At 35.3% G+C, this 23,777-nt stretch overlaps 1 protein-coding gene across 1 annotated transcript in view; it reads left to right on the plus strand.

Moving 5' to 3' along the window:
- The first annotated feature begins 5,572 nt into the window (after nt 1-5,572).
- The window catches only part of LOC143246259 (uncharacterized), a 63,399-nt gene continuing 45,194 nt past the window's right edge, over nt 5,573-23,777 (plus strand). The window contains exon 1 of the mRNA XM_076492682.1: nt 5,573-6,030. Coding sequence (XP_076348797.1) covers nt 5,925-6,030 — 106 coding nt within the window. The 5' untranslated portion in view covers nt 5,573-5,924. The remainder of the gene's footprint in view (nt 6,031-23,777) is intronic.

Below are 23,777 nucleotides of genomic sequence, written 5' to 3' on the forward strand. Positions count from 1 at the left end.
CCCTGTTTGATATATAACCATATATGAATTTCTTTTCTTTAGTAGTAATACATAGTTATTCCACATTTCCGATTATCTGTGTTACCACACTGTCATAGCAACTACATGTTAATTTTATGCTGCACCTAATTATTTTACTTTTCCGATTTCTCAAAAGGAACATATATTTGGTTCACAGAAATCTTCCAGCATAGGATCAGGTATTGGGATTAAGCTGGCGTATGTTGAGACCTTCTTTAGTTGGCATCTATGACGTCGAGCCAAAGAAGAACAGTTTCTTTAGAATTAAGCACAAAGCTACACAATGGGCTATCTGTGCTTTGCCCACCACGGGTTTCGAAACCCAGTTTTTAGCGGTGTAAGTCTACAGACATACCGCTGTAGCAATGAGGAGCAAGGAGAGGAGCCATTCAATACTGTACAAGAACAAAGTCACGACGTGTTGCTGTCCACTGAACAGAGAAAGCAGGTTAATATTTAAAATCCAGACGCACCTTTTTTGTCCAGTTCTAGACTTCTAATTATCTGGTTCGGGATAGAGCCAGCTCGAGAAATGGGAAACTTGTAAGTTATTCAACGATCCATTAGAGGTGATCGCTCATTTATCTACATAGGAATGTATACTTTTTTTTTTGTGTTATGTATGAATAAAGATTGTTTTCATTGTCATTTATATGAGTCTGATCCATTTACTTCTCGTGCTACTTAAAATCCAGTCGAATTATTCAACTACAGAACAATCCCATCATTTCTTGATCGAACATGTTACCTGTGGGTTTACTTGTCTGATACTTGTCTGGAAGTCGGTCCTAAACCACAACTACAGGGGCCCGGTACGGCCAAGTGTATTAAGACGTTCGACTCGTAAGCCGAGGGTCGCGGGTTCGAATCCCGGTCGCACCAAACATGCTCGCCCTTTCAGCCGTGGGGGCGTTATAATGTTACGGTCAATCCCACTATTCGTTGGTAAAAGAGTAGCCCAAGAGTGGTGATGAAGACTAGTTGCCTTCCCTCTAGTTTTACACTGCAAAATTAGGGACGGATAGCGCAGATAGTCCTCGTGTGGCTTTGCGCGAAATTCAAATACAAACAAACAATATTTGTTCAAGTATTAAATTACTCCGCTTAAAAACAGAAAATTCAATCAGGAAAATTATGACGTATTTTATCTTAACTAAACGACTGACTTTAATCTAAGAAAATAAAGAATTTGTACAAGTGATTTTAAGTGAGTTAAATCTTTATTACAATCCAATGCAAAATCACAGTGTTTGCGTTCTTTCGTAAACACTTAAATCACCATCTACAGAATCAATAAATCAGCCAAAAGCTTTTCTCTCACGAGGTGTTTTTCAGTTAACTCATTTACTATGTTTACACACTATAGTCTTATTCTTCATAGTAATAGGAAAAATTGAATTTATCCAGAATAAAGTACGTTGTTACGTAACTTCCGGTTCCTTTACAACATAGATAAGGCTACAACTGCTAGATATTAGCTACTTGTCTAACTCTCGTTGACCCGTTTCTACACAATGCGTGCGAAGCTATAGTAATATTCCCGCAGATAGAGGTAAATACTATCTGCTAAAGATCAAAGATAACTCGAATTAAAATAACTCAGCGGTTTCTGTATCACATGTTTAAATTAAAATTGCATATAACTTGACTAATTGAAAAATTCTGAAATTTTCTATATTAATAAAAAAAGAGAAAACACGTAGTATGCCTTTAAAATCAGTGAATCTATTTAATAAAAGGTCACGAGAAAGTCAGGTGTTGAACTGACAAGAAAACTCACAGCAGATATCGACTGAAAGAACCTAATTTCAGAAAAATAAAAATGTAGCGTCCCACAGTGAGGCCCGCCAGTGGCACAGTGTTACGTCTGCGGACTTAAACCGCTAGAAACCGGCTTTCGATAGCCGTGGTAGTCGGAGCACAGATATCACATTGTGTAGCCTTATACTTAACTTCAAACCCGTAAGTGAGTTACCGGGAGTTCAATAAACTTAAAACGCTAACATCCACCAGGAGTTTATTCTTTATAGTAGACAGAATACAAATATTCAGAATGCACTTCAGTCTTTACTAAACTGTTAGTTAGTGGTGTAAATTTTGTAAAAACTGAGTAGCGTGATTAATTCAATCTATTCGAATATAGAATTAAATAAGCTAACAACTTAATTTAAATTGCATCTTCATATAGAGCTTAGTGAAACCAAAATTTATTCATTTTAGAAAATAAACAGTTCTATAACTTATAGGGACTTGGCATGGCCTAGAAATTATCGGGCTGTTCAGTAAATTATAAAATCTAAGGTTAGAGCTGCGATATACAGCTGGATATGCTCCATCTTTTTAAGCTAAGAAGAATTAATGAATGTAACAATCAATCCTCCTGTTTGGTTCAAAGTAGCCGTTCTGATGGCAAGTGTACTGACAGCTTGCTCTGTCTGATCATCAGTTCTGAATTAAGATCGACTATGCTTAAATCTCTAATCTAAATGTTAAGCCTACGTGACATGTAATGTACCAATGAAGATGTAAAAACCAAAAACCCCTAAATTACAGCTACTTTCTTTCTATTACTGATGTCAGCTCTGGAGTCTAAAGGTTATGCAGCAAATGTGATTTAGAGAAGTGATAGATTTTAACGTTAGTAGAGAGAGAGAATAATGTGTTTCAGAAACAATGTGTTAAGTGTACTGTGATGTTATCAGATAAACTGATTTCCACGTAAGTATCAAATTGGTCTAATTAATAACCAGATGATCGGACAGGATATTTACAACGTGATCTGAATTTTAAAACTGACTAAGTTTAAACCCTGTGAGAAGTACAAAGACTATATACGTGTGATGGAAAATGAAAAACCATCTTTATTGATGACACACGCATAAACAGTGTGAACAATTGTTTAAACACTCAGACAATTGTCTCTACTGGATCCGTGAAAGCACTTCCTTTCTCGAGATCAATCTCTGAAGAATCAGCCATGATTTGATTAGGCATTTTATTACAAAACAAAAATGTCATAGCCAACTAGGAATTGACTATTATATAAATAATACATTTAGCATAAATTACAGAAATGTTACACCTCTTGATCGTTAATACAACACTGCTATATTTTTAGAATAATTATTAAAGCATTAATTGAGTCATAGTCTAAGTGTGATTCTTTAAGTATGTGTGTTATTAACATCCATCATTCAAAGTTGGCTAGCTCGATAAACTTAATTTTTCGTATGGTAACTGGAAACTGTTCGACAGTTTCCAAAGCTATTTTGATTTGGGTTTTTTCATCGATACGGGAGGAAATAAACACTATAAAACAGAGCATGTTTCCACTTTTTCTTTTATATAAACTTTTCAATGGTGTACATAACACTATCTTATAAGCCTTTGAAGAATTGTTTACTTTTAGTAACATCCAAAATACTTTATTGTTTTTTTAATTTCGCGCAAAGCTACACGAGGGCTATCTGCGCTAGCTGTCACGAATTTATCAGTGTAAAACTGCAGTGAAGGCAGCTAGCACCACCCACCGCCAGTTCTTGGGCTACTCTTTTACCAACGAATAGTGGGATTGACTGTCACATTATAACGTCCCCACGGCTGAAAGGGCGATCATGTTTGGTGCAACGGGGATTCGAGCCCGTGTTCCTCGGATTGCGAGTCGAACGCCTTAACTCACCTGGCCATACCGGGCCTTTCAAACTACACTGAGAGATTATCTATCTCAATCTTTGCTGATTCGAGTTAGCAATAACTGTTTCTTGCTTTTAATTTTAAACTTACTTAATTAAAACACCTTTTTAATCTATGCAATTATCAAATGTTTATTTGGATTGGTTTGAATAAATCTTGGAGAGAGAAAAAATTGGTAGAGGGATTAAAGGCTTGGATAACACTGACAGTTTCAGGTATTTTTGAAACTATAAGCATGTACAAAGTTAAGGACTTATTTTTAGAACACAGTGCACTGCAACATGACTTAAAGCATACCCAAATATCGCAACTTTCTTATTTTGTATATAATTCACATTTAAGTCTAGATAAAAGCTACGTGCCTCGTTACCGCCAAAGATAAACTGCGCTCCACACTTTAGGGCCATGAGTGCAATAAAAGAGGGACGGCTAATGCTCGAGATTTAATAAACAAGCTCACGAGTTTGCAGTGGAGGTGTTGACTATATGCTTTTGCTCTAGTCAATTCACTTGACAATTAGGGATAGTTAGCATGGATAAATAATTCTCGAGTTTTCTCAACTAATCAAAAGCAAATTTAAACCACATTTTTGTTCTTTGTGACATTTATTTCAATTAATATACTGCTTCAAGAATGACAGATAGCTTGTTAATTGTAATATAGTCTGTCTGAAGAATTTAAATATATTTTTCGGTTTCGTATTAGTGGTAAATTGTGGATCATATTTTTCTTAATATTTCATTGTAGCTTGAAATTTTCATAAGAATATTACTCAAAACAGTGTCTTCTTGAGGGACAGAGGTTTGTTTATTTGTTTATGAATTTCGCGCAAAGCTACTCGAGGGCTATCTGCGCTAGCCGTCCCTAATTTAGCAGTGTAAGACTAGAGACCCACCGCCTACTCTTGGGCTACTCTTTTACCAACGAATAGTGGTATTGACCGACACATTATAACGCCCCCACGGCGATCCTCGGATTACGAGTCGAACGCCTTACTACACTTGGCCATGCCGAGCCCAAGGGACAGTGGTAAATTTATGGATTTATGCTGTAATATTCCGGTACTCGATTCCCCGCGCTAGACAGAGTTCAGATAACCCACTGTAAACCTTTCCATTAAAAAAGCAGTATCAATCAAATAGTTAAAACTCATATATATAAGAGATTAAATAATATTTTTGGAAGGAAAAAAAACTCGATTTTATAGCAACATTTAGTAATGTAATTAATAATTACTGAAATTTAACTTTTGATATTTACATACAAATGTATATCCTCGAAATATTTTATTACATGCTTTATCTATTAAAAATATGTTGTGGCGAAAATTATGTTCATCTATATTTTTGATAAATGACTTTACGAAAACCCACTAGTACAGCGGTAAGTCTACGGATTTACAACGCTAAAATTAGGGGTTCGATTCCCCTCGGTGGGCTCAGCAGATAGCCCTCTGTGGCTTTACTATAAGAAAAAAAAACACACACACATGAAAAAGACACTTAGGACGCTAGCAAACAACATTTATGTGTTTCGATTAATCAACAAAATATCCGACAGGTAGCGTTAATAAAATGAAATGCGCAATTCGACCGAAGAGCTATAACACCAAAAACCCTTACGTTTTAAGGTTGTAATTTATTTTTCATGCTTGATACGCGTGCATTATAGTTTATGTTATATTATTTTAAATTTTAAAGTATCTTGTTTAATAGTCTAACTTATTTGAGGTAATGCAAATACAAATGTACAAATTCCACAGCAGACGACAACGGAGGCGGAAATAAGATGATGTCAACGCATGCGTATCTCTCTCGTGTGACTTTTTATTTAAAGAAAATCTGGATTTTCCGCGACGTGTGAGTTTTGGCTTTGCGTTTTGTGCGTGTGGTACGAAGTTAGTGCTGTTAAACTAGGTTATTGTTTCTTGGGTTTTGTACCCATGAAAACGGTATCCTAATTTTTTTTTTTTTTGTAATGTAATACATAAATTCAGTTGCAGTTTGTTCCAGTTTACAAATATTACACGTTTTCAGAAGACCGTTGCTATTAGAATTAATTTAAAGTAAGAGTATATATTGGTGAAATTTGAACAGTTAGGCTAAACTTTCGTTTGCAAGCTGCTGTTTAGTATATGTTTCATAACCTGTTTTCTAAAGTTTATTTTATACAGCAGGCCTAATTTGGCAAGTTAGTAGTGGATTCTGTCATGTCAAGCATAACAGATAGGTTAGGTCTGGATAACGAAGTTCGTGAATTGCGACTTGGGAAAAGCTTTACAAACAGTGGAAACACTGCTTTTCACTCAGTAAGATGTAAGTTTGATTAAAATTCATGATTATCCATAAAGCAGAATCATGTCTATTCCGCTATTAACTGTGACAATTATATTGTAATCGTAGCCAGTTTTTCATATGCAATAATATGCAACAAATTTAACATTTTAATAAAATATGATATTTTATCTAGTATTACTAAGTATTATTATTGGAAGTTTTTAATTTAATTGTTGTTATTTTTAGTAGTTTTAATGATTTTTTATTGTTGGAAGCTATATATTTTCTGTTGTAGATGTTAAGTTTTTATCTTGTGTATTGGTTTTGATGTAATTCTTGTTTAAAGTTCCAGTTTAATTTGTGCACAGATAAGCCATTGTGTATTTTTTAACTTAATGTTTTTTTAATTAGTTACAGGGGGTTACTGTTAATGGTTTCTTTGATTGTCTTCTCATTAAAATAGCTACTGATTCTGAGGTGTAGCTTGAATCATGCGAATTTTGGCTTGTAAATCTTTAACATATATAATCCATATTTACCTGGCTTTTTCTTGTCATATAGCATAAGATTTATACATAAAGAAAAATAGTACTATTAAAAGTTTACATAAAATTTATTAACTTCTTATGAAATAAGTAGACTGTTCTCCTGTTCTTTGTCATAAAGGTTTGGATACACTCTTATTATAGAAGTACATTTAAGTCTGCTTCTTTATAACAAACCAGAGTGTTTAGCTGTGGTGATAAGAACAAGTAACATTATTGGTTCTATTTATTTGAATTTTATTCTTGGGAATTAAAAGGTTATTTTAATTTAGTATAAGACTCATGAAGCCTTGGGTAGAAATTCAAATTGTGTGTATGGTGTTTTAGGTTCTTATTTTTAGTGCTGGAAATAGTATTGAAATACTATATATGACTGGTTTAAGTTATTTAAGATACAAAAAAGGCTTAGTTTTGAATTTGTATGTCTAGAGCTTATGAAAAATAGAGGGGTCTTGATGCATTTGCAAAAGATTAAAAGCAGTTTATAATATTTTTGCTAGATTGATCTGTTTTGTTGATGGAACAAAGAAACTGGAAGTACAAACTTAAATATCTGAAAGTAACACATTAAAGCTTTAGAAATCTACATACAGATTTGTTCTTCATCAGAATTTTTTTTTTTTTTTTCATTTGTAGCTATGGAATAGTTTGTGTGATTAAGGTTTCATAACATGCACAACAAGAAACCATTTGGTCTTTCAGTTGTTGTCTTTATACACTGGTGGCCAAAATCTTAAGGCCAATGAACATAAAGAAAAAATATCCATTTTGCATTGTTAAACTCAACCACTTATTTGAGTAGAACTTCGAAAGATGAAAATAAGAAAATGGAAATTAAAAATAAAAATTTACTACAAGATGCTATGCCATATCTCTCCTGCCTCTCTTACTATTCTTTTGGTTGTTTGTAACTGGATCTAGCAGGAGAATGTTTTTCCTGATGTTGGTGACATGCTATTTTCTTTTCTTTTCCTATGCCTGGGAAGGTTCCAAAGATTCTTTCAAACTGTCCAACTGCTTTGATGACCTGTTTCTGTAAGTTCTTAGAGAGAATGGTTAATGCTCGTCTTGTTTGGTTCTTTGAATCAAATAACCTTCTCTCACCCATCCTGTATGGATTCCAACAACAGTGCTCCACTGTGGATCACCTGATTTGACATGAAAATGTCAACCAGGAAAGCCTTTCTTGTTTCTGTATTTTGACCTTGAGAAAGCTTATGATATTATGTGGAAGTATGGCAACTGCTTTCTGTACTTCTCCAGTCTGCAGTTTATACACTGAGTCCCACAAACCCCCTTTTCTCTTTGCCTCCATTGTTTTCAATTTTCTTTGCAGTATGCCATTAAACTTTGATCCTTATCACAACATCTCACATTAGGTTGTGTCTTTCATCAGTGAACTATACTCTTTTGGTATAGATGATCTACTATTGTTCCTTTCAGCCTTTGTATCCAGGCACAGTTAGATGAATTGGATCTGTCATTGGATAACATTGCTGCATTAGCCCATCCCACCATGGCTTATCATCATCCCTCAAATATGACCTTTCTTTGAATCATCTTAAGAAGGTGGATACTCCCAATCAGAACTACTACCTTCTATTTGCCAAACATCTTTCAAACAATTCTTCTATTCTCATTTATACAGATAGTTCAAAATTGGATGACTCTTTTGGCTCTGCCGTGGTTTGTTTTAGCTCAGTGGTTGCTCACATGATCCCCTCTACAGTTTCTGTGTTCACTGCTGATTTGTATGCCATTTCTTTTGCCTTGGACCACATAGAAGCTATGCAGTGCACAAACTCTACTACTTATACTGACTTGCTTATTTTCTACTGTTCCTGGAATCACTTCATGTTAGTCCTCACCCTGTTCTCACTGATATTCAAAATTGATTGGCCCATTTTACCATTGTCTACTTTTATCCAGTTTTTCTGGATATTGGGCCACATCGGTATTCATGAAAATGAGCTCACTGACATTGCAGCTAGTCCGTTTGTTCTTGTACTAGCTATCATGGTTGTGCTTGTCCTATACATGGACTACAGCTCTGTTTTCAAGGCTCAGCTCTGCACCAGTTGGCAATCAACTTGCTGTAAACAACATAACAAGCTTTTCCGGATCAAACCTTCTATTGCTCTTTGGTTGTCTTGTTTCTGTAAGGATTAGAAGGATGAATTTGTCCTGGCTAAGCTGTGCATTGGTCAGTTTTTTTAGTTAATCATATTCTTTTATCTGGGACTGATGCACCACTGTATGACCTTTGACACTCAACTCACAATAGCTTAAGCTGTTGTTATGACTGTGAGCAACGTTACCATTTTAGACATATTTTTACCAGGGGTTCACACTTAATGTTGAACAGTGCCATTGATGGTGATACTGTCCATCTCAGTTGTGTTTTTAAATTTTAATAGCCATTGGCCTTTTTAACTCAGTTTTTAGTTTAAAAAATTGGACTGTTTTGTTTTAATATAACTCCTTTTTGTGTATTTTAATGATTTTACTTTTTTGTTGGTCATTTGGTGCAGATAACCCAGTTGCTTTGCACCAATAAACACCAACCAACCAAATGTATGTGCTAAACACGTCATTAACATTGCCACAACTTAAGAGGTACAGTGACATGCAGTTGTATTAGTGTATGTACAGATTCTGCAAAATAAAGAACGGTTAACCTTCTGTATAGTGAAGATATCCTTTTAGAACATGTTCTTTGTATTGTTAAGAATATACTGTAATTAGAAATGCAGTTATGCAAGAACATGTGGATACTAGTGATTATAATGCTGTTAACTTTAACTCTTTTATTGGAACCAGCAGAAAAATTGCAAATAATTGTAATGAGAGTTTCTTCCCTGATTTTTAGGAAAGCTGATTTTCAAAAACTGCAGGATATTTTGAGAAAATAATTGGGTGTCAAAATGTAACTGGAAGGAGATTAATGAAGTTTTTATTGTGCTTCAGTTGTATTGTTCTTTAATTTGTTACTGGATATGATATCTTTTATTTCTCTGCTGTCATTTACAGTTTGCTTTCCTATATTCAGCAATAACTGTTTTACATCATTGGGAAAGATAAGACAGCATATTTAAATGCTAAAGGTAATGACATGACTTGCTTTATCAATACACGTAAAGGAGTTATTTGCACATGATTTTGGATTTCATAAATTTATTGTCAAAGAAACTTCTATTCTAAAAAACATCTCTACTATTTACATTTTTCCATGGTTTCATGATGTATTCACTTTTTCTGTAATCATCATTATTTTTATTTAAGACTGGATGTCTATATATGGTGAAGCAACCTCCCAGCTAAGATTCTGTATTTTCAATTTACCTTCTCTGTGATCTCAACATCCACCTGTGTGTTTGCAATGCCTAGTGATGTGTGAAGGGAAGGAGAAGATCCTGGTGGTTGAGGGAGTCCAACCCCAACATGCCTGGTGGATCCCCTCAAGGGTCAATTGGCTGATCCTGTTGGGCAAGGGTCAACTGAGTACCAGTGTTGGATGTTCTGAACAAGTGTTGTGCACATTGTGTCTGCTGGTGTTTGGGTATACAGCTCATGAAACCATGATATTGCTGCAGTGTTCTTCTTTGTCATTGTAGTGTCAGTGGGCACTAAATTTTCCTTTCTTTACTATGGATTCCCCCAAAACTTACAAAAATCAAATTCATAAATGACCATGCACAGACAAAATTGTTAAAAAATCACCACAGTCAGAAACTATCCTCCAATTTTTAATTCTCTACTCTTTATTAGACAAATCCTTAGAGCAATTGTCTTTTTTCATTCAAAAGGGGTTAGAGGTGCTTGCTAGCTCACCCATGTGAGTCAGCAAGTTGCATTCTGGAGACATTTTGATGGAAACATCAACACCTTCTCATAGTAAACTCCTTTTGCAGTCTAAGACCTTTGGAGATGTACCCATTTAGGTTAATTCATTACTTTGAATTTCTTCCAAGGAGTGGTCATTAGAGGGATTTAAAGAACATTCACACATAGAGATCCTTGCTGGTTTATCCAGGCAAGGCATTTCTGTCATTTGCTGTATTTCCATTTGCAAGATTAAAATTGTGGTGCTGACAAATGTCTTAATTTTGATATTTGCATCGTCATATCCATCTTCCTCTGTTAAGGCAGGTTATCTGAACTGTAAGGTGCAACCATCCATTCCTAACCCACTAGGGTGTTTCCAGTGTCAGTGGTTTGGACATTTGAAGGCATCTTATTGTGATTTCTTGATGTTTGTAAATTGTGGTGGTTCACACCACTCTTGCTACTAATCTTTGCCCTAAGTGGATAGAGAAGGAAGTACAACATTTACATATTTTCCATAATATTTCTTACCCAAAGTTTGAAAGTTATTGTCCTCAATTCCATCTCTGACATATGCTGCTACCCTTCATTTCACTGCTACAGTGTAAGTGCAGATAGATCTTTCTCTGCCTCCAACAGAGTCATTCTCAGCCCATGTGAAGACTCTTGCTCTCTATGGATAAGTGAGTTGACATGTTAATGTCTACTCCTGTCTCTGTTTCCACTATTCCTTCCAGTGATTGCATGTATCCACTTCCTTTGGCCCATCCTCTTCAATCTTGAGATGCAGAATGATTATTCATTTGTGCTCTTATTTGCTGGAATGTATGTCTACCAACAGAGGTCTACCTACTCAACTGAGGGCAGGATCTGTGGAGGTAGACAGATCTTCTACTAAAGAAAAATGGTGTGGTTGTTAGCCAAAGTGTTCTCCATCCAATTCTGTTCATTTTACTTAAGTGAAAATGACTGCTTTTATACTGTGGAACAGTCAAGGTTTCCATTCTAATGTTGATGACATTAAAGTCATGATTGAATCCTATCATTTTGTACGTCTTTCTTGCAGGAAACATTCTTGAAACCTGCCAATACAGCCATCTATCAGCAGTGTTTTTCACAATGGAATGACAAGTTATGTAATGGACAAATTGTTGGAGGGGTGGAACTACTAGTTGAACAAAATGTGCACACCCTGGGTTTGCTACTTGATACACTTTTGGAGGCCATTTCATCTGTTTCCTTGGATCATACCATCACTGTTTGCTCTTTCTTCCTGACCTGGAGAGACTTATGATCAATCAGACCTTGAAACTCTCATTGAACAGGTGTTGTCTCCCTTTTTTACTGATATAATATGTATATAATTGCTGATATACATAACATTGCTGATATTTTTGGAAAGAGTTTTTCTCATGCAACCAGCACTTCTGTTTCTTTCCCCACCTTCTTGACCATCAAATCGTGGGTGGAGTGATCACCTATTTTCGATTGGGCTGATTTTCTCTACAACTATAATTGCCTCTTCACACTGGTAGAACTCAAACTTTTTCTTCATTGGTTTGGCAGTACATTAGTCAGACCTAATAATGTTCACAATGAGATGCTATGTTATATCTTTCCTGCCTATCTTGTTATTCTTCTGGTTTCTGACCAGATTTGGCAGGAGAATGTTTTTCCTGATGCTTGTTGCCAGGTTATTGTTCTCTCTTTCTCTAAGCCTAGGAATGATCCCAAGATCCCTTCTATCATCAAATTGCTTTAACTAGCTGTCTCTGTAAGGTCTCAGAAAGGATGGTTAATGCTCATTTTATTTAGTTCCTTGATTATACAACCTTCTTTCACCCATCCAGTGTGGGTTCTGTCAACAGCACTCTACAGTGCACTTCCTAAGTTGACGTAATGTTGATCAGGAAAGCCTTCCTCAAAAGAAATGGTTATTTTTATGTTCTTTGAACTTGAAAAGGCTTATCACACTGAAGTTACTACATTATGTGGGAACTCTGCTCCTATGGGTCTCATGGCCATTTACTCATTTTTATCCAGTACTTTTACTGAACATGTAATTCTAAGACAACATGGATTCAACACTTTTCCATTCTTTTCCACAGGAACTTGGAGTACTTCAGGGCTGTATCTTGATTGTCACACTTTCCAATATCCAGCTTAATGCTATCATTACACAATTTCCTACTTTTATTGCAAACAAGCTGTGTCAACAACTTCCACATCTTGTCAGTTGTTGAACATGAGGTTTATTGAATGGCATCTTGAGTCTTTGAGACTACTCTCAATTGCTTGTTGAAGTGGAGTTCTACCTTTTCTTTCACCAGAACTGTTAGCATGCACTTTTGCCCCACCAGTGAGGTATACACTCCTGATTCTGAGCTCCATCTTGGTGATGTTGTTCTTTCCATGTTTTCTGAGGCAAAGTTTTTGGAGCTTATCTTTGACAGGAAGCTGCCTTTCATTCCTCATATCAAACAGCTACATGTGAAGTGTATGAGGGCACTGAACATCTTCTGTCCTCTCTTCCACCTCTTGGGGAGCTGATTGATGTTCTATGGTTAGGATCTACCATGCCCTCATTTTCTCCAAAAAGGACTATAGGTCTGCTCTTTGGCTCAACCAGGACTTTGACCTTCAAGATGCTGGACCCCATTCACCATCTGGGGCTCTGGCTCTGTAGAGAGGCTTTCTGCACTTCTCCAGTCCAAAGTTTGTACACTGAGTCCCATGAACCCCCATTCTCTTCACCTCCACTCTTTTCAACTGTCTTTGCAGTATGCCATTAAACTTTGATCCTTATCACAGCATCTATCCTGAGGTTGTATCTTCCTTTATCAGTGGACTATGTTGCTTCGGGATAGAGAGTCAGACTTTATTCCTTTTGAACTTTATATCCAGGTGCAGTTGGCTGAATTGGGTCTGTCCTTGCATGATGTTGCTGTTTCCACTGTTCAACCCATCCCACCATGATATTACTATCCTCACCAGTGACTTTTGTTTGAACCATCTGAGGAAGGAGGGTACTCCCAATTGGAAGTACAGTCTTCTCTTTGCTGAACATCTTTTAAACCATTCTTTCATTCCCATTTATATGGATGGTTTGAAATAATGTGGGATCTGCCATGGTTTGTTGTGGCTCAGTGGTTGCTCACATGGTTTGCTCTACAGTTTGCATTTACTGTTGAGTTGTGTGCTTTTTCTTTTGCCCTAGATCATGAAGAAGCTATTTAGTATCTAGATTGTACTATTTACAGTGACTCTCTTAGCTGTCTCCTAATTCTAGAATTGCTGAGTAATTTCTCACCCTGTTCTTATTGATATTCAGAAACAACTGGCCCAATTTTCTTTTACCCTCTATCTGTATCCAGTTTCTCTAGATATGTGGCTGCTTCAGTATTCATAGGAATGAGCTCAATGTTACTGCAGTAAAGTCCATCTGCTCTGATGCCATCACACCTGTGCTTACCCCATATTTGAGCTATGGTCCTGCATTGAAGTCTTGGCCTTGTGGCAGTTGGCCTTTGCCTTAAATGAGCAACATCATAACAAGCTTTTCCAGATCAAACCTTCTGTTGTTCATTAGCCATGTTGTTTCCCAGAGATGCCAACCATTATGATTTGAGCATAATCATTACGATTTTAGTGTATACATTATGACTATATGCTCATACAGACAAATATTACGACTTGTTCCAACTCCCAAATTATTATATATTATATAGGCCTATACAATAAAGTGATAAATTGTTCCCCCAGGGCTTGAAATGGGAGAAAAGAAAATTTCTAGTGAAATACAAATAAATTTTGATAATAAATAAAAGACATAGTCCAAATGGCTACTTGCAATAATTATGTTTGTGCTTGAAATAATAAAAATATTTGTATCTCCGTCATCTACCAATAGTTTGAGTGTGGTGCTTCTCCATACTGGGTATGTGGGGGAATCCATAGTTATGTCTTCAGTGTTTGTCAGCCAATCAGTGCTCGTGTAGATGGGTATTTCTCATTTTCTAAGTGGCATAGAAACACCAATGTGATTGTTCACAAGATGGGGAAAAAAAGAGCCCTCGTTCACCAGATTGTCTTGTTTCTGGAAAATCTAAAAGGACTAAAACTGTGAATCAAAAATTTAGGAAAGAGTATAGTGCAAAATATCTGGTCATTGCATCAAAAGTCAGTGACAGTCATGCATTTTGTACAGTTTGTCACATCGATTTTTCTGTGGTGCATGGTGGGATAAACGATTGTTCCAGACATACAAAATCAGCATCTCACCAACAAAAGGCTGAGACATAGACAAAAACGATGCAAATAACAACATTTATGAGTAAGAATTCAGAATAAGAAACCATTAATGCAGAAGTGATGTTTACACAATTTGTCATTGCTCATAATTTACCCCTAGCTGTAGCCAATCATGCAGGACATCTATTCAGAAAAATGTTCCCAGACTCTGATATAGCAAAACAATATGGCTGTGTTAGAACCAAAACTAAAGCCATTGCACAAATGTTGGATTGTGAAGATGACAAAATGATTTCAAGCATACTTACTAACAGTGTTTACAGTTTAACCACAGATGGATCCACAGACACGGATGACTCAAAACTGTAGCCAGTGGTTGTACGATATCTTGACCCTTTGCTTGGAAAAATTTTGTTCTCTTTTGACAATGGTGGAATGGAAAGAAGCTTCAACAGGAGAGAATATTTTCAAGCTTTTGGACCGCGAACTGACAAAGAGGAAAATTCCATGTGAAAACTGTCTGGTTTTCTTCAGACAATGCATCAGTTATGTCTGGTATAGGTAAAGATGTGATGGGACACATCTCAAGACGACAGCCTAGCATTTACTTCATGGGCTGTGCCTGTCTCCTCATGAATATTGCTGCCCAGAAAGCTTCCAGAGAACTGTCCTGCCCAGTTTCTGATATATTGATAGATATCTACTATTTTCTGGACAAAAGTGCTAGCAGGAAACAACATCTCAGAGTTTCAAGGATTGTATGACAAAGAAACAAGAAAAATTCTACATCTTGTTAACACAAGATGGCTATCACTTGGGGTGTACCTCAACAGAATATTGGACATGTGGAAGACATTGAATAAGTATTTTCACTGTGAAAAGGAAAAACTAGATTCAAAAGGATCTAAATGTGCAGCTCAGTCAGGCAGCAAGACTAACAGTCAAGACATCCTCTCAGCCACACAGGGACAGAAGACAAGTCTTCAAAAGCAAACAAAGAAACATTTGATATAACTCAATATATGTTTAGGCAGTCTGACCTTGAACTAAAGAAGAAACAGTCGATGAAAAAAAGAGAAGAAAATGAAAGCTAGCAAGGAAGTAACCAAGAAAAGTTATGTGCAGAGCAAGTTGGATAAGTTAATTGTTTTCTTGGACAACAAAAATAACTTGTTATTTTGTCTTTTTCTTCAGTCTGCAATTCCTCTATTTAAGCAAGCCAATTTGATATTCCAAAGAGAAGAACCTTGCATACACATTATTCATAGAACTCTGATTACACAAGTTAAAAATATACTTGTCGGATACATCAAGCCAGAATATCTTGAAGGCAACATCAATGAATCCTTACACAAATCTGATAAGAGAGTTTCTATTGGAAATGCTGCCAAGGAATACATTGTTAAATATGAAAAGGGGACCTGATCAGCTTATACACCAGTGTCGAGAAATACTATATTGCAGCTACAAATTACATGATGAAACATTTCCCTCTAAACGATGAACTTTTGATTCACGCAGAGGTTGCTGATCCAAAACTGAAAGTCAGCAAAGATTTCTCTATGCTTCTTCATAGACAGGTATCCTGTCCTTGTCAATACACGTGAGCACGACACTATTGACAAGTTGGAAGGGTAATATTTGATCAAAATTTGAAGAAAGTATCAAATTGATACTTTCTCAGAAACTGTCCTTTAGTTGAATGTTGACAAGTTTTGGGTTCAGCTATCTACAGTTAAGGATGGAAATGGCAACCAGAAGTATGACATTCTGTGTAGGGTTATGCTTGGAATTTTTACAATCTTCCATTCTAATGCTGACAGTGAAAGGATATTTAGTTTAGTGACTAAAAACAAAAGCAAGTTCAGACCAAACTTGAGGACCTCAGTTTTGAGCAGTATTATAACACACAAGATGTGTATACACTCAAATGGACAATGTTGTTATAACTCCCAACCATCCAGAGACATTCTCATGAAAGCAAAGGCTGCAACAGCTACAAAACTATTACAATGTGTCATAAACATGATATAAGCTAGTCCTTACACAAAGGCTTTTTCTGCTTGCTGTTTGTGCATGTTCAATGTTGTTTTACCAGTATGTTTGTTACTCTGAACTAGACATAATTTCAAAAGAATTTTTTAAAATTTATTTATTAAATACACAACAGTCATAAATGAGCAGTCTATACCAGTAATAAATAATAATAGTTATAATAATAATAATAATAATAATAATATAATAAACAGCTTAGAGACATTGGTCAAGCCTAGTAGCCACAAATGATAAAAGGGCTCTGTCTAGAATCATTATGCTCAGTCATTTGAAATAGTTAGCATCTCTGGTTTCCAAAAGGATTGAAAGGAGAATGTTGTTTTAACTAGGTTATGCATTGGTCACAATTTTTAACTCTGCCCCTTTGGCAGTTCCTTGTTTATAACTCTTTACAAGCTATTGTAAATAGCTTTCTAATTCTATTTAAATCCTTTATCCAGATTTTGAGCATTGTTTTAACTTTATTTCTTTTTATATTTTTTAATAATTTTACTTGCAATATTTGCTGGTTGTTTGGCACAGATAGCCTAGTTGCTCTGTGTCAATATGTGCCAAATAACAAATTAATTTAAGGCTGAAACCTTATCAGTAAAATTGATGTTATTTTCATCATGTACAACTTCATCACTGATTAGCACAGTATTCTCATTGTAATTTGAGTATGATTATTTTATACTATTTGTTGTATTATTAGTACTTGCCAATACACATTAAGTCTGTTTTCTCCTCATGTTTCTGGTTTGATTTAGCAGAAATTGAAAATCCATCACATTAATAACTACAAAGAAAACATACTAAGCATTTTGAACATCTAGGCCTTTTTTTCATTTATAAGAAAAAGTTTCATTTTGAACTATAAGTACCAATGTTTCAACAATTGTTGAACAGTCACCATGAAATTCAAGTCCAATTAAGATAAGAATAGGCTAATTGAATATCATTATGGTAAATGATATTGTTTTAAAAAAAGATATCAAAAATATTTTTTTCTGCAATGGGTTATTTTTTTTTCTTTGCAATATGAGCTTACCCTGTTTGTAGATGTGGACAATATTAAAAGTTGTGGTTTAGATGCTAAATGTTGGGAAAGCATTAAAAATCAATACAGACTTGTGTTTATCCTGGACAAATATAAGAGGATTGTGAAAAAATCTACAATTTGTTATTTCTATTTTAAAATTATCTCCAATGAGAAACCATTTATCACAGTATTTCTAACCATTTGTGTGTTTGTTTACATTTATTTTAACCTTAGATGCAATTAGCTTCATGCTTTGATATTTTTAAAGATGCTACAAACAATCCATGTGTCTATTTGTCAATCTCCTACTGATACAACATGATCTTCTGCATCATTTTTAATATTTAGCAAGGTAGAAGTTGACAAAGACAATATTTTTGAGAAAACAAGGCAACACACACACACACACACACACACACACACACACACACACATGATAGTTTTGACACAGAAGTCAGTATTGATTTACCTTTCTTTGTTTGGCCGGGTAACTTGATGAAACATCATGGTTGGCCGAGACAAATTGTTGTTTCCTTAGGCAAATAGAATATCAATGTTTCAAATGCTTGGTACTATAAGAACGTTACCTGACTAAATGATTAATAATAAATCATTATCTTGTGCATGCTTAATACTCCTGTTGTATTTCAGATCTAATTTAGTCAACATGTAATGAATGAAAAAGATATGTGCATTTATGTGAGACAGTGCCAGTGATAAGAAATGTATTAATAATATAAAATGTATGTGAAACTGAAGTCAGAAATGCCTACCTACCTCTCTCTATAATAGAGCAACTGTTGTAAAGACTTGTACAACACACAAGCCTTGGACAAAGCTCCCATCCCTGCACTTACAAATGTAAGTTGGGCCAGCCTATAATGTAACTGGCATTAAACTCTAGCCCTCTATCAATATGAGTGACTCATCTTCCCTGTGCAGTACTCTTCATAACCACTAACATTTGAATAAAGACTCATTCTTATCTTAACATTGCTTGTTTTTAAATGTGTTCAAGTTTGTTTCTTTGTTTTTAGAATTATACAGTTTTTCTATTACTTGGTTCTTTAACTTCCAGTTATGTCTTATACTCTTTCATTCATCTTGTTTATACTTGAGGGTATTTACTATGAATTCTGCTTACTAATTTTTGATGACAAATTAGTTTTCTTGATCATTTTTGTAAATTTTACCTATTGAGGTCCTAACATTCCATTTCAGGAGCTAACTGTTGCTGCTTTACTGACAGCTGGAAGGACTTACCATCTATCCTACCTTTTTATTTTTTCTTTGCATTCAGTCTCTTCTTTCTGTTTTTTGTTTTTTACTCCATCAGATTCTGTATATTTTTTGCACCAAAAGGAGCTGTGTATTATTCTCTACAGACTATCAACTCTCTAGAACAGGTTCTCAACACCTTATTTGATTTTTACTTTTTTTTTCCCCCTAAGAAGATTGGAAATTAGCATTCTGTTGTAGATTTCTTGTCATTCTATGATTCAAAATGCACATTTTACTCGATCTTAGGTGGGTGTACTTTTGTGGTTTGTGGGTTACCAAAGTCAGTATTTCAGATGCTTTTCTTCCCATCCTGATTTTTCAATTTACCAGTTATTTCTGGAATTTGTTCGTGATGATCTCTTTCTGTTCTGTTTCCTTTGGGTTACCAAAGTTAGTAATTCAGATGCTTTTCTTCCCATCCTGATTTTTCAATCTACCAATTATTTCTGGAATTTGTTCATGATGATCTCTTTCCGTTCTGTTTCCTTTCCATTGGGTTAGACTTGGTCCCATGTACAGGGTGTTTGGAAAGTCATATTTATTAACAGACGTGTTTCAATATAGAATACAGGAGGTAAATATGAATGACAATTATAAACAATGTTGAAAGTGACCCCTGTTGTCATCAATATAGGCTTCAATCCTTTTTATTTTGTTTCTAAACACTGCTATCAGTTGCTGGCTTGAAATAGACTGAATGAATGCTGATTACTAAACTGCACAGTGACTTTCCGAACACCCTGTATTTTTAATGGGGTCATGAGAACATTGATACATCAGATGCATCTGTAAAACTCTAGTTTCACTATTATATGGACAAATGTGACACCCTCTTGGTCCATCCAAATAAGTTTTCATAGTGACAAACCCTCTAATCTTTCAGAAGGCATCTCAGTTGGTTTGGCTGGTTAAGTTCTCCAAAGTCACCTGTACCCATTATTTCAGGGGTTCCCAACTGGTGGGTCGCAACCCCACCAGGGGGTCGCGAAGCCTTGGAAGGGGAGTCGCGTAGCCTTGTTAGAAGTAGCTTCGGATAACATTAATTTTATTTCATGAATTACATTTTCATGTCACGAGTGCAAAAAGGTTGGGAACCTTTGCACTATTTGGTCCATATGAGAATTTCTTTCAACTTGGTTTTAGGATAATCTGTCATGTTTTTTTTAAATCTTGGACATTGGACTTCTCATTACCAAAACTCTAATCTCTTTTCAAAACTGACTGAATGTTCTTGTAAATACTCATGTCTCCCATTCATTGGATTCTGAATGACCAGTGGAATATGTTCAGAGGGTTCCTGTCATCCCTCATATCTCTTCACCCATCCCTCCACCTTTGCTGCCAAGGTATCTTAGTTAGTGCCATATAATACTGGGTATCTTTTTCCTAACCTCATTGGACCTGTATTTTTTACTGATGCTTTGCTTTCTAGGTGAGGACAGTCCTGCACATCTACAACATATTTGAGGTGTAGTTTCAAGAGGGAGTGGTCTTTGATATTAATGCCTTAGAATATAACTGTTAACTGCTTAACAAGCTTGTTTTCTTTCTGGTAATCATGTGATGATCCATTTGAACAAATTCACTGTTGAAACTTGCATCAGCCAATGGTGAGACACTTCCTTTCAGGATTTCGGCTTTCTAGCTCAGGATTTTATTTTTTTGGGACTCACAAGCATCATATCTTGTTGACTTGCTATGCCTGGGAGATTAGCTATTTCACCATAACTAGAATCATTTTGTGGAAAGATCATTCCATCTTCTGGTGTTTTAATTTGTTTGCTTTTTTCTTGTGGAGTCATTAATCAGATGACCTGATATGGCTTCCTTTTGTGACTTCCCTGAATCCTAAACCTCCTCTTTTCTGATTTCCAGTTCTGGACTGCTTGTCTGATGGTAGAATGCTTTAATCCAGGACTTGTGCAATCTGTCTGTTCATACTTATCCTGTTTGACTTTTCCCCACAGCTATGTCTGTTATTCACAACACTCTTTGCCAAGTCCTCATCACTGTTCTTTTGGTGGATTGTTCATGTTATTTGCCACGGTTGCATCTTTTGATATGTGGGGAATTTTATCCTCTTTTGATCTGAAGTCCCTTTTACATCATCCTCAGGTGCCCATCTTTCATCATGAGGTATAGCTTTATCTTCATGTATGAGATTTGTCCAGTCACTTGTAGGACAGGTGGACTTTTCTCAGAGTATCACGTTTTTTGGCATGTTCTTCTCACCATTGACCCTTGCATTTTATCATTACAAATGGATGGTTTGTTACTCGTCTATTTCATTCCTGCAGGTCATCTTCATATCACTTCCTTTTTTATCTCTTTTTGAAAGTAGTTTATTCATTTTTATGATTTTCAGGTATTGGGAGGCTTTGTCAACAACATTTTTCATTTCCAATTTTACATTCTTTATCAGTCCATCTGTTGATATTTGAAATAGTGGTTGTAACAGAGAAATGCAGAGAAAGGTTCAGTTGGATACAAGGCAGAGAAGATGATCAAAGTCAATGATGCTATGTTGAAGATGAAGAGAAGAAGCTAGAAGCATTCAATAAACTTCTTGTGATCAGGGTCACAGGGAAGCTTGAATTGGATCCAATCCAAGTGTCTTTGAATTTGCTGTGGAGGGAAACCAGAGTACTCTGAGAAAACCCATTTTTGCAAGACAGGCAGTGAATATTCTACCTGTCCTGTGCCCAGAGCTGAAATAAAATATGTGTAATGATTGGTACATAAATTTGTTTTTGTTAAATGTTTGTTGTTTTAAGGTATTTTGGAGACCATGTATATGTTGTATAGAGATATTGTTTTGTGTAGAGCACTAGTCAGGGTGTGTAGCTTGGTAGTTTAGGTTTTTATTGTCTCTGCTGTTTTGTAGTACTTATGAGCTAATATTAATTTGTCTTTGAGTAATGGGATGTTGCAAGCTTTATGCATGTAATTGATAGAAGTAAATACTGGTAATCTTGGGGCTAATGATAGGACTGATTTGTTGGAGTTGTGTTTTGGTGATTTTTTTTTGGGGGGGGCATTAATTTGTGACTTGACCATCGTATGATATTAGGGGCAAATATATCAGTATCAATCTGTGGCATTGTGCTACACTGAGTGAAAAGCTTTTTTAATGTCTAAAGAAGGCTGCAGATGTCACCTGATTTGTTATTAAATGATTTGTATATAGATTCTGTAAGTCTGGTTAAGTAGTCTGTAGTCTATTATCCTTTTCTTGAAGAGTTCTGTATTTCAAGGATTAAATTGTTTTCACAGAAGAGGATTGATCTTCAACAATTCTTTCCATTAATTTACCTATGCAGCTCAGTAAACTTGTGGGTCTAAAATTGTTTGTGTTGGAGTTTCCTGTAGTTGTTTTAACTGTAATTCTAGCTTTTTTCCAGATGTCTGGAAAGTATCCTGACAGGAAGAAAAGGCTTATGATATTAATAAGATGGCAGAGAATGTTATTAGAGGTATTTAAGATACTTCTTATGTTGCCTTCTATAGGAGAGGAATTTTTTAAGTTTGCAAGGTTAGTTTTGAGTTAACTCGTTGTAATTTGCCTACCAATGATGTCGTGTATGTGCTTTGAAGTTGAGTCTTTGGTAATATTAGTCGGAAATTGGGTGTCTAAGATGATTAATCAATTCATCTGACTAGTTTGTTCCATAAGAGAGGACACCTATTAACTTAATTTTACACAAAGTATGTGGATATGCTATGTGAAAATACCAAAGTCATTAACTAAGATCTGTGAATAGTCTTTATAAACACTTGGCTATGATATGAAAGTATTCAGAACCTATGATATTTCTGTTTTAAAACATTATATGTTAATATTTCTACACTTTATCAGTTTCTGTCCTTTTTTCTTTCTCAAGTATTTCCTGTGTTCACAGTTTAATCATTAATGTTATCTTGCTTACAGCTATTATATGGCATTTATAAATATTTTATATCATCAGTTTTAACTTTATATCTAACATAACCATTTACATTAGTTGTTTACATTTATATCTATTTGTATGCCAACTATTTAGAAACATACTTATACTTAACTCTTAAATTTTTACAAAAAAGAATCACCTACTTTGATTATCATTTCTTTGGAATTCATAATTGCAACAGTACATATAATTTTTTTATTGCATGGTTATTTAGTAAAGACAGACTAATGCAAGTGAATGTTTGTGACAGTATTTGTCTATTTTTGTTTTTTTAACTAATTTATAGTGGTATTATAACTTCATTTGCTTCATATAGTAGACACTGTTTAAGTGTGTACTTTCTTTTGTTGATTGTAACATTACTGTCAGCTAATGTAACTAGACTTTTAAGTACTTCTTTACTTGATGGCTTTAATTATGTGCATTTTTTCCTATGACAGAGGATTAATTACAATTTAAATGAGTGACTGTTTTTGTGTATATCATGATGCAGTGACGTAGCAATAAGTGCAACAGGTTGCTTTATGGACATGTCAACAAAATTTTCTTACTGTATTATGTTGCAGCCTGTCAGTGATGAAATCTCACAAGCCTGAAGTTTGTAACCTTCTAATCATATCTTAATCAGTATCTTTTGCTCATGATAAAGATGGCTGAGAAATTGTCAAACCAATCTCATCTGACTGCATACCTGAACATTCTCTCATGGAAATTTCCAATGGTTGTTGGCTTTGATCTGTTTAAGTGTTTTCAGAAGTGCATATCCATGTACAGTAGAGGCTTCTGGATGAGTTGTAAAGATATGTAGTCTAAAGAATAGCTTTACTGTTGTTAACAAGTCTGTTACTATGGAAATTAGTG

Source organism: Tachypleus tridentatus, chromosome 3 (genome assembly GCF_004210375.1).
Source record: "Tachypleus tridentatus isolate NWPU-2018 chromosome 3, ASM421037v1, whole genome shotgun sequence".
Classification (NCBI taxonomy): Eukaryota; Metazoa; Arthropoda; class Merostomata; order Xiphosura; family Limulidae; genus Tachypleus; species Tachypleus tridentatus.